The 11,303-nt window shown below is 37.5% G+C and overlaps 1 protein-coding gene across 4 annotated transcripts in view; it reads right to left on the bottom strand.

Moving 5' to 3' along the window:
- Positions 1-212: 212 nt before the first annotated feature.
- Positions 213-11,303, bottom strand: part of LOC112464261 (alpha-sarcoglycan) — a 13,559-nt gene continuing 2,468 nt past the window's right edge. For all 4 annotated transcript variants that reach the window (XM_025031136.1, XM_025031135.1, XM_025031132.1 and 1 more), the window contains exons 2-8: positions 10,946-11,271; positions 10,173-10,307; positions 8,715-8,854; positions 8,475-8,650; positions 8,028-8,129; positions 2,812-2,986; positions 213-2,289 (exon numbers count right to left, since the gene is read on the bottom strand). In XM_025031136.1, coding sequence (XP_024886904.1) covers positions 2,038-2,289; positions 2,812-2,986; positions 8,028-8,129; positions 8,475-8,650; positions 8,715-8,854; positions 10,173-10,293 — 966 coding nt within the window. In that variant the 5' untranslated portion in view covers positions 10,294-10,307; positions 10,946-11,271 and the 3' untranslated portion in view covers positions 213-2,037. The remainder of the gene's footprint in view (positions 2,290-2,811; positions 2,987-8,027; positions 8,130-8,474; positions 8,651-8,714; positions 8,855-10,172; positions 10,308-10,945; positions 11,272-11,303) is intronic.

Genomic DNA, 11,303 nt, shown 5'->3' on the forward strand with positions numbered 1-11,303 from the left:
GCATAATTATTTTTAAAAAATATATGTCGATATTTTTCCCTACATATTATTAGTGCGGTACCGGTTTTATTAAATGGTGTCGTTGAAAATATTGAAAATTAATTAAATATGAAACTCATCATATCGATCAATCAGTCCCTTTCTTTAATTCTTTCCATTATTATTTTTTATTATTCTTTATTATCTTTTATTATTCTTTATTTTTCGGTCTTTATTCTTATTATTATACTCGTGTTTTCTTTTCTGCTTTCTTTTCTCGTTTTCTCTTTCTCCTTATCGGTTTCTGTGGTAGATAGCGACACGGAGCATTACCGATGTTATTGACAGCTAATTAATTAAGCATTGCCAATAACAGAACCCAGAAACAGTCACGCGCTCTCGGGATCGGGAATACTTATTAGAAATTATCGGCAGCATATAATAGATAATTGTTTCAATAGTTCACGGCAAAATTGGAGCGATTGATGATGATGACTGGAAAATAGTCATCCGTACGTAAACTTTCGCAAAAACCTTGTATTAAAAATTATAAATAATAGGTATGTTAAACCGTTATGCATTTATTTGCAATTATCTGTGCTATCAGTTTATCGTTAATTCAATCCTAAAATAGGTTTGACGTTCGACGAGCTAAAATAGTCCTTTTTTTTTCGTTTTACCAACTAAATACGTATGCGTGCAAAATAAACGTGACGCACATAGAGTCCATAATAAGATCATAATTGGATCGGTTACGTCACACGTACAAGAATCTCAATTCTATGTCTATACTATGCCTGCAATTGGTTGTTTGTGTCGCGTATGTAAATTACATTATCCCGATGACTGTAATTGCAATACTTTTTACCGCGTGCCTCTCGAAAGATAGTGCCCGCCTCGTTGCGATTCATCGCAAATTAACCGTCCCTGAACGTCCGTTTTTATTGCCTTGAGCTGCAAGGAAAGGAAACTGGAACGTGATAATGTATACGGCAAAATATACAGTTCTTAATCTTACAAAAATGTTGGAAAAGCTACATAAGTATAAACTTCGTCTATCTTTGTCTAATTCGAAATCGATTTTTCCACGGCGAAAAATTGATCGCGCGTCATTCTTCTAAATCTTTTAGCCTGCAACATTAAATGTTCTGATAGGACATCTTCTGGTAATTCGACATTGTCTTCTTCTTGATTAAAATGTTCTTGCTCAACAAGAACTAGCTTTGAGTCTGTTAGTCAGATATTCTTTGATAATAGTCGGCCACTTTGTATATGAAACTGTGTTTTCGATAATATCCCCCACTCTTCAAGTGTTATAATTATTAGCACAATTACATGTGCCATAAATTGGATAAATGCTTCCGTTCGTGTTCGAAGCCATCCTTTTTTGTACTCGCGTAAATTTCTTGATACTGTTCTGGTCTTTCGTGAATGTCACTTTATGACACGTGTGTTTCTGGACGGCCTTATCCTTTTGCTAATGCGACATATTTCATTTTGTTTCACCACATTTACATGTTAACGGCAAAAGAGCTACGATACATCATCTTTTTTTTAATGTACAATATTATAATTGAAATTTAGCAATACATCATTTCAGACTATTCTTTTTTGTTTATTTTAATACATTATGCAGCGTGTATGTTATTCTTTTTTTTAAATGTATTACCATTTATAGACTTATTTGCTGATATTTTGTGCCATTTTTACATTCATAAACATATTATTTTACGTCTGCTGATCCTCAAAACAACAAACATTTACTCATTTTATATGACTAGCCTAGAGAAAAGACTCCGACTTGCGTATCTTCATCCCACTCTCAGCCACAGCATAGAATCTCTTATGCAATTTTTTTATGCGCGCCGTCAATACGTAAAAAAAGTTTGATGTCAATTAAAGATTAAAAAAAATTGATATAAAACAGAAGCGTTTTAATTACAATGTAAGAGAAATATGCAGATAAAATTGCTAAAATCAGTTTTTCTGGAATGCAAATAATCATCGTTTTGAAACAAGTTTGACTGGTTTTTCCTCCAACCGAGATGTATCGTGCGCTTACATTTTCTCGTGATGTAGACAGAAAGCGGTGCTAAGTAAGGCGCCCAGCACGAGGAGCAGTGCGACCGGTACGAAAATTGTGGTGGCGATCTCCTTGAAGTAGCTTCTCGTGGGTATGCTGGCCTTCGTTGAACGGGCCCACCGCCACTCCGTGTGCTCGGAGATGCCCGACGACGGTAAACCCACGACGTTCGCGCTGGGGCCCCTCCGGGCGCTCTCGTGCTGCAGACTCTGTTGATCTTCCTCCAGCTGCGAAAATTATACCTTTACCGAGCAACTAACGAGGAGAGTGTCGTATAATGAGGTGTCACAAGGAGATAACGAGTATGATTTGCGCGATTGGCATTTCACGTAAAATTGCGTAAATTGTGGATATCGCTTGATCGAGATGAGACTGCGGAAATAACTGCATTCCGCAAATTAAGGACGATCCTGATGACTGACAATATCCAAGAAATATGCGATGACGACACGATCGAGTGAAATGTACAATGACGTGTCTAGAGATCTGCGTGATCCACGAAAAGATAATTAACATATTAGAGATTTGACGTGATAATGTAATTCGCATGCAATCGTGTTTGCATAATTTTGTGAAAGACGAATAACGTGAGTAAACGTTATATAAATAGCAAACGTTATATAAATAGACAGTCAATTTTCGCCAAAGACATATGGAAGAGACTCTTCTCGGGCATTTAACATTAATCACGGTAAGTGAGGTTTCGCGCGTGTATGTGCAGCAACGCAGTTTAATCAACCGCAACTTACTAATCTGAAGGAACACCAGTCCAATCTGAACTCAGCCTCTCGGAAGAGTATTTCTACACTGGTCCTCTTGAAGTCTCTGGGGCACGATGGCATTTTCCATAGCGGCTTCACTTCCTCCTGCAACTCGTTCAATTCCTGCGAGAACGGCACCGTACTACCCAGTCTCACGACGACTCTGAAACAAAACGATATTTCTTCTTGACAATGAGAAATGCATCAGAGAGATGCATAATTTTCAACGAGATGTAAAATGCATCGACGCGAGCGCATGAGTCAAGGAAGGATTCACCTGAGTCAAAGAGTCATCGCTCGCGACATTACGAAGAAACCTATATACTCGACTGTCGAACGATCATATCGCGATATTCACGGTATATTTGCGTCATTCCCGTCAAGGATTCCTTTAAGTAGCGCGCGTGGGACTTTTGCCCGTACGTACGAGCGTGCATTGACAATAAACGCAGTAAACGATTGTCCATTACCTCGTAAATTGTTGACACTACCGATGTGGGTCAATGCCGTTGTTGCATCCGGAAGACTATTATTAAACCGCCTCTTCTTTTCGCCAGCGCGAACGTATTACTTCAAAAGTGACCTATCCCAATATCGCGCTACGTACTTTAATTATTTGAAAAATAACCATTTTCCGTCAATCGTACTTGAATCATAATTCTAATTGCAGATTACGATGACTCTTTAACTTGTCACATTTTTTTATCATTATTGCGCGTTACCTGAACGAACTCGAAATTGTAATTTCGTTGGATATATTCTACTGATTTCAATCATCTGTTTGCCACGGAATTATGTAATTATTACTTCACGATATTGAGCTTTCTTGCGTGCGATCGACAGCCTACAGATCACACAGCTCGCGCGTTTAAATTCGACGTCTTTCACAAATACTACGTCCATCGATCAAATAATAGCTTTCGAGACTAATCATTATGACACTCTGCGAGTAATACGTGCGATACAGCGATATTAACTCAGCATGAGCAACCTATACAAGAAATCTACAAAAGAAACGCAAGATTAATTTCTACTTGTCCATGCAACTTCTTTTCTGTTCAAAAAAATTGTAATTTTTTTCATATTTGCAAACTAAAGAGAAACATACCACAGTTCAGGTAAAAATTTAAATTATACCTTTTTCAATTTAAAAATTTTGTCCCCAAATAATTCAGACTTCGTTTGTGACGAAAATATTACGCTGTTCTCGCGTATTCGATCATTTACGCTGATAATTTAAAGTTGATTAGACAAAACCCAATGCCCGTATAGTGTCCAATGTCGAGGCAATCAAACTCCGACAATCTCGCGATCGCGAACTCCCGGCTTTCACTGATACGCAACGATACGGTTGCACTGATACATATCTAAGGTCGAAGTGGCTCCTTAGGCGCGGCCTTATCATTCGTGGAAACAGGCCTCCGCCAGTCAGTAAGTTAAATGCTCCGAGAGCGTGATGACAATGTCGCATTTACGTTGGGAATAAATTGCCGCTGCTTGGTGTTATCGTACTTCAACGCGCGACGCGCAATAAGCCTGAAAGTGACAATCAGACGCTACGCAGTACACGCGATTGATCAGCACGTAATCGATTTATCTTAGTCGCGAGAGAGATTAATCGCGCCGCTCTCTCGTCCCGCGATCGTGGACGCGATTTCGAGCTTTCGCTCCGTTGCGCGGTTACGAAGTTACGATACGGCTCTCTCAGTTCTCAGTGTCGGATAACGCACCTTCTGAGAAATCTCGAGCGCGAGAGACGTGTGAGAGAGAGACGAAGGGCTGAACAAGGTGAAGGATCTCGGCCAATAAAACGAACGTTCTCGTTCGTTTTATTATTCCTTCTGCCTGTCTAACTGGACACGTATCGCGAAATCGAGTGTGTTTTGCAGTGTCTTTGCGGTACCGATCGTTACGTAGTCGATTTATCTCGCCGTCGTGTGAGATTAATCGTTGCCGCTCGTCTCATTGTATAGACGTAACAATTTCGAACTTTCGCTTGATCGCACATTTAAGGCGATGCACGTGTCCAATGACGTGATTTCGGTGTCGATCGAAAATAATTTAAGTGCGGTGACTGTACAATGCAATGGTGTGATTCACGTATATTAACATGAGAGATATACGTGGGTGTTACGTCGAGACGTGAAAGGTAACTCCTCGATTGTCCGAATTTGTCGAACGCGCGGCGGTATCATGATAATAATGATCATATAGGAGCGACCCGGCAATTCCGTGACTACTATATCGTTGCGGTTTCGTCGCATTTTTCCGACAATAGGATCGTAACGGTAACAAACGTGATACGTTAACAGGTGAAACGAGAGTGCACTCGCGCTGTAGATCCGAGCCCGCTGCGAGAAGTTTTAGCGGCGGCGAACAAAAGTTTTCCATCCGGACACGATTGTGTACGTCATTCCGCAAAAAGGAAACCACGCGTCACAAAAAAAATTGATAGAAAAAGAGAAATTTTCGAAATTTTTTATTCTAAAATTTCTTATTTCACGTCACTTATGAGTAAAACACCAGGTAATCTTACAATTAGTCACGTTACGCATATCTTTTACGAGTCATATACCTACATTGTTTTACTATTTAAAAATATTATATTTAATTTATATATTTGCGTGCTGGAAGTCTTTCAAAGAAAGGTCATCTAAATTTAGAATAACTGATTTATTGGTAAAAAAGAAGTTGACTCACGTCGTTTAATAACGAACGACTCGATTTCATTTAAATCACACGCAATGAATCAGATGTGATGAATCAGAAAATCATCGAGAGCAAAAAAACAAACATTACCTCGAAAGATTAAAACCGTGAAACACGTTTATTCAATATTATTAATAAGTGATTTGCTCTTTATAAGAAAAACCATTGTGTTTCCAATCTCGCTGCCGGAAAGCACGTCGGTAGCTTAAATGTGACTTTGAGCTGCTTTGTAATGAATCGATATCTCGTTGCGAAACTGTTACTCCTTACTTTTGCCTCGACGTATTTGTCCAAACATAAATCTACATCGGGAATAATGTGATGTCTCTCTTTCTCTCTTTCTCACCCCGATATCCCGCGTCACGTCCTGCGCCACGTCGATGCAACAACGTTGCGGTTTCGTAACATTTGAATTTCAACGTTTCTTTTGACGTGACACGCCTCATGTCGTGTGTAAATACGTTGTTTTTATGTCACATATATTGTTGCACCGGAAGGAAACCGGCCCACGCCGCGCGCCGCTCCGCGCTTCAATAACAGCAATACCGCGCATGACTCGTCTCATCATTCTGCATGCGAGATCGTTTTTCACGACAATTCCACGAGAATAAGCGTAAATGTAGGTAAAATATAAATCCCGAAATTCTCCAATGCTGACATTTCGTAATTAACTTTTGGCGATCCAAATTATCTTTCAAATCAGCGAAAATGAAATATCCTCGATTTGATTTAATTTAATCGACAGGTCTAATATCATTAAAAAATTTTTATTAATTGGACGAATTTATGAGGATTCCAAAAATATTTATTTGTTAATTATAATCATACACTGATTCAAATATATATACTTGGGGAAAACCATTATCGCAAAGGATTATGTGAAGTCCACTTGGACATAGAACTTGCAAATGGTTAAATCATCAATGCCATGAACAAGTGCACTTATAATATTATATTATATAGCTGGTTCGAGCTTCCCCTCTCCGTTGCAAATTATATCTGCTGCAATCGTCCGCTCGCAATATCCTTCGATTTTTCTCGCTTATCATCGCTCTCACGTGAATCTCTTTGTCGTTAAAAATAACAATCATTGTTTGTATCGATAATATGCGGTGTAATCGTCGATTATAGGAAACCCACATCGTTTCAGAACGCAAGTGTTTTCTTGCAAGAAGCCTGATGGACATGAAAGTGGAAGATAAATCATCGTTATCGTCCGTTTACGTGGCCGCAGGAGTATCGCGTAGATTACTGCGATAAATTATGATTGTTGATCCGTAGAATCAGAATCTTGGGGGAGTCACAGAGCGCGGGAACTATGCGCCGTATAACGATTATAAACACGATTATAAATGGAAAGTCCAATCGGCTCGATCCCACGTGTAACTGGACGCTTATTCGAGAAAATGCGTGAATAATTATGCCGTCATTCAATCGCGGATTCTATGGGAAATAATCGCGCGAAAAAGCGATATCTGTCGATCGACGAAGTACGTCACGGTAAAAATCCGCAAAAGGAGGAGCGTTTAATCGCGATGATGTAAGCAATAAAAGTCATTAATTGTGATTCAAGACGCTTCGTACAATACTCTTCGTCATTATAGGTGATTTAAACTTGGCGAAAATTTTTATTAATACGCATCATAAGCGCCAAGGCGACTCGTCGCGATGACAATGCAAATCCCGATCATTACTCGCTCCATATCATTCGCTTCAGTTCGATAACAGATGATTCTGTTATCTGTCGAATCGTCGCATTTGGAATATTTTTTATAATAATATGCTTGATATAATATGTTAAGAATAAAACGTTATAATGTGTGCGAGGAATAAAACGGGCACGACTGCAACATAGAGATCGCTATCTCTTAACGACTGCCATTTCTCAAAGTTGTCGGCCATATACATAATTAGATTATCCAGCCTCCGATAAGAGAGCGTTACCTATGTTTTTCCCGTCGGGCGCATAAACGATAGCGCATGTAGGAAGTAGCAATATACAATTATAAAAACAACCGTCGTGAATCCACGTCACGGAGCTGTTTGCGGTTGATCGGATGATTAGTACGTCAGCGATATCAGAGAAACTGCTTCTCGTCGTGATGGCAACATTATTCTAATTTTCATTACCACGTTAATGCGTTTCTATGAAATTTTGTCATCAACTTTATCAACTTCTAGTTTTTTATTTATGCCATTCGCGTAATTGACTAACGCTGGAATCGAGAAAGAATCCGTTTAAAGACATCATTATTTACGTTATTCTCTAATACCAAATAATATGAAAAATAATTTATATTGTTTTTTTAATGATATATTTGCCACAGCTTGTGTAACTGTTTGTGAATATTATTCACCTGTATAGTTGATGATTGATGAAACGTTTGTAGAAAGTCATAGTTGGAAGCTTTGCTATCCTAAGTCTCGCAGCGAATTTTACCCTCTTGGATTTAAGGGCTAAATTGAGTTGGATAGAGGATAATTTAGAAACTCACCCTTCGCCTTCGCTGGGTTTCAGGGGTAAACGAGCTCCGAGCTCAATCGCAGACGCCAAAAAAGTCACGTACAGGTCCGTAGCGCCTTTCCATAACTTTTTTCTGCAATTAAAATTAAATGCGTTTGTTATCGGCACAATTTATTTATTTAAGTATCATTAATTGGAGATATAGCCTCTCGAAAAAAATAAAACTGATCGATTTCACTTTTTGTTCTAATTTCTTAATTTCAGAGTATATGATTTGTTTATCAAGTTTTTCTATTTTTTCATTTTATATATAAAGTTAACTAGTTTGATTTCTGAGAAGTTTATACATGTGTTATATCGAAAAAGTCCCCTGTTTACGCTTTGCATAAGGAAGGAAGCGACAAATGACGTACGTTATCGATATCAAGGACGTTGAAACTACGGAATTGAAGATTATAAGAAATTTACGCGAACTGACCTGAATATATCGAGGAGCTTTTGGGTGCGATTACGATCGAACATGTCTTCCACGTTTAGATTGTCGATTTTCAGGTGCACCTCGTACTTGGTCAAATTCTCTCTCTCGATCACGTTCATGTCGAGCACTTTGTAACGGGTTTCGTAGGTGTGTTTGTTCAACCCCACGATCTCCAGCTGAAATTATCTCAGTTAAGCATTGTCAACTGCAAACTGATGACATAGCGTGATTGTGTATCACCTGAAAATACTTTTGATCTATAGGCGCGACGCCGTATAAAAAACCGTGATGATCCTTCTTGCTGTAGGTGTAATGTATCCATGACGGGAGATCGGGGGCGTTCAGCAAAGAAGGTTGATACGAAAACTGATCTGAGTATCCTGAAATAAAACGACACAGTATAAGTATCCGAGATGTTTGCAACATAAAATGACAGAACAATTATTTATAAAAAATATAGAAAAAATATATGTAAGAAATGTATATAAAATATATCTGTAATAGAAAAATAGAAGATAGAAAAATAAACAACTTAAAATAAATATTTTAATAAAACTTTTTTAAAAAAATTGCAAAAGAGAAAAGTGAAAAATTAGGAATAAAAATGTCGCATAGTAATAAATGTGCAAAAAACGAGGTTAAAACGGCAGACAAAAATAAAATTAATGGGACAACGGTTCTTAATGCTGGTACAAAAAGCAAAGAAAAAAGCTGATAATGAAGTAAAAAATATATATATTTCTCTGTGAATAAAACTGCTTAAATGTCCGAAACATATATAAACATGTGATCTAAATTCTGTATGATTTTTAAGATCCTTTCACTTCTCTCGAAATGATCGATCGACTCAAGTTTGAATAAGAAATACGAATACGAAATAAATTTTTTTTCAAGCGCACATATGGCAGGCGGCCTCATCTAATTTGAGAAATATAAATTTATATATGAGACAGGCGATAACTTTAACAACTCCTTTCGTGTATCGTTAAAATTGTCCGAAGGCGTTGAATTAGAAAGTACCGCGGTATGCGACAATATTGATCATAAGGTCAGCGCAAACGTTTACGACGACGACGGTCCAACAAGTAATTGATATTCGCGGCGTGTTACGAATGACGTACGAAGACATAGTTTAATTTCGTATTGTGAAATGGGTTAACGGGTATCCACGTGGGATAATAATAGCTGTCCGATATTGTTCCTTATTTTAGATAAGTTTTCCAAAACAATATTTACTGACTTTAAATGATAAGAAGAAACTGTATAACTAAATACCTGTTGTAACCTCACAAAAATTTTATTCTACACATATTTTTTATGAAAATAATAATCTTGGTTGCATAAATTTAATATATAGGAATTTAGAAAATATATCTCCGTTTTCATCGTTACTTATATAAAAAAAAAATAATTTGAAGATTTGGATGTAAAATAGAGTACAATAAACGCCGCATAATAAATAATTGCATTTTCATAGACCAATTCGAGGACTTTCAATCGTTTTAATTATTATAATATACATAAGCTAAGAACAACGGTATCTTTCTTTTGTTCCTCGCTTCTTTCTTTCATTATTTTTTGTTTTAAGGTGCGAAAGATTTATTGATATATTGAGTTTACTGATATCCATCGGTTACGATACTGGATAAAGTATTTCTGTTAAGAAAAATTAGAATAGGTTAAATATATTTTTCTTACCATCTGTATTCCAATCGAAAGTCTCGGGTCTGATGGGAATGACGAAGACCTCTGTCATTAGAATTCTCTCGGCGGTGACGAAGGCCACCAACGTCGACAGTAATATTATGTTCGAGTGCATGGTCGTGTTCCGTGCTGGAAAGTGTCAACGATACCGACAATGAAAAAGTCGATTGATGATGATATCAAGACACGATCACGTAGACGATAAGAGCCCATAGCGTTTTCGACTCAGACGATCGAAATCGCTCTGGGAGCGAATAAATCTGATTCTCACGAGTCAAATTATTGTATCAATGACTATTGAATCTGTACTCCCTTCTGTGTTTACATAAAATAATATAGATAAAGTTTCAAAGAGTCTAAAAGCTCCCAACAAGATTCGATATAATTTAGAAAAATGTAATACAATGTTGTAAGATAATATTATATAGATGAAAATATTCCTTAAAAATAGAGAATAAAGAATAATAATAATTTTAATTGTTATATATTTATGTATCAAAACAATTCTTTACTGAAAGATATATATCTGCTTGTCGTTTAACGATTTGCTGTCTTTGATAAGTTTTTGTTAAAATTTGAATTTTTATTTAATCCTGAATTAAAATAAAGAGATATATAGATCAGAAAATATTCATCGCACGTTCGTTACACGTTCAAAAACATTTTCATGAAATAGGATTTCTTCAAAATCACGTTTACTCGAAAACGCTATCGTCGTTCTTAGAAACGGTGCACAGAACGCACACACGCACGCGATTTTTACTTACGGTGAAACGGTGCGCGATTAATGCGTCTTTGTTGATTGAGATTTTCAGCGGAACTCGTATACGATATCCGCTCGTCAGGATCAACACCGTATATGTGTTGCGTGACTCATGTATAGTATCTTTGTAAAAACCGCGATGTTAGCCTCCGGTTTTACCATTATGCCCAGCGGCACGTAGAACAATGCGCGTTGAGAAAAACACACGTTGTTCCCGACTATCGGAACATTCCCCTCTGCACCGATTGTTCCCAATAGTTTTTCCAGGGATACAACATTAGTATTAGTCAGGCGTGGCTTTTGTTCTCCCCCATGCAAGCTCCAGTTTTCCTGCAATGAATTGCGACAGCAATTCTTGATTG

Source organism: Temnothorax curvispinosus, unplaced genomic scaffold (assembly GCF_003070985.1).
Source record: "Temnothorax curvispinosus isolate PA1 unplaced genomic scaffold, ASM307098v1 QBEX01014059.1, whole genome shotgun sequence".
In the NCBI taxonomy this organism is placed as follows: Eukaryota; Metazoa; Arthropoda; class Insecta; order Hymenoptera; family Formicidae; genus Temnothorax; species Temnothorax curvispinosus.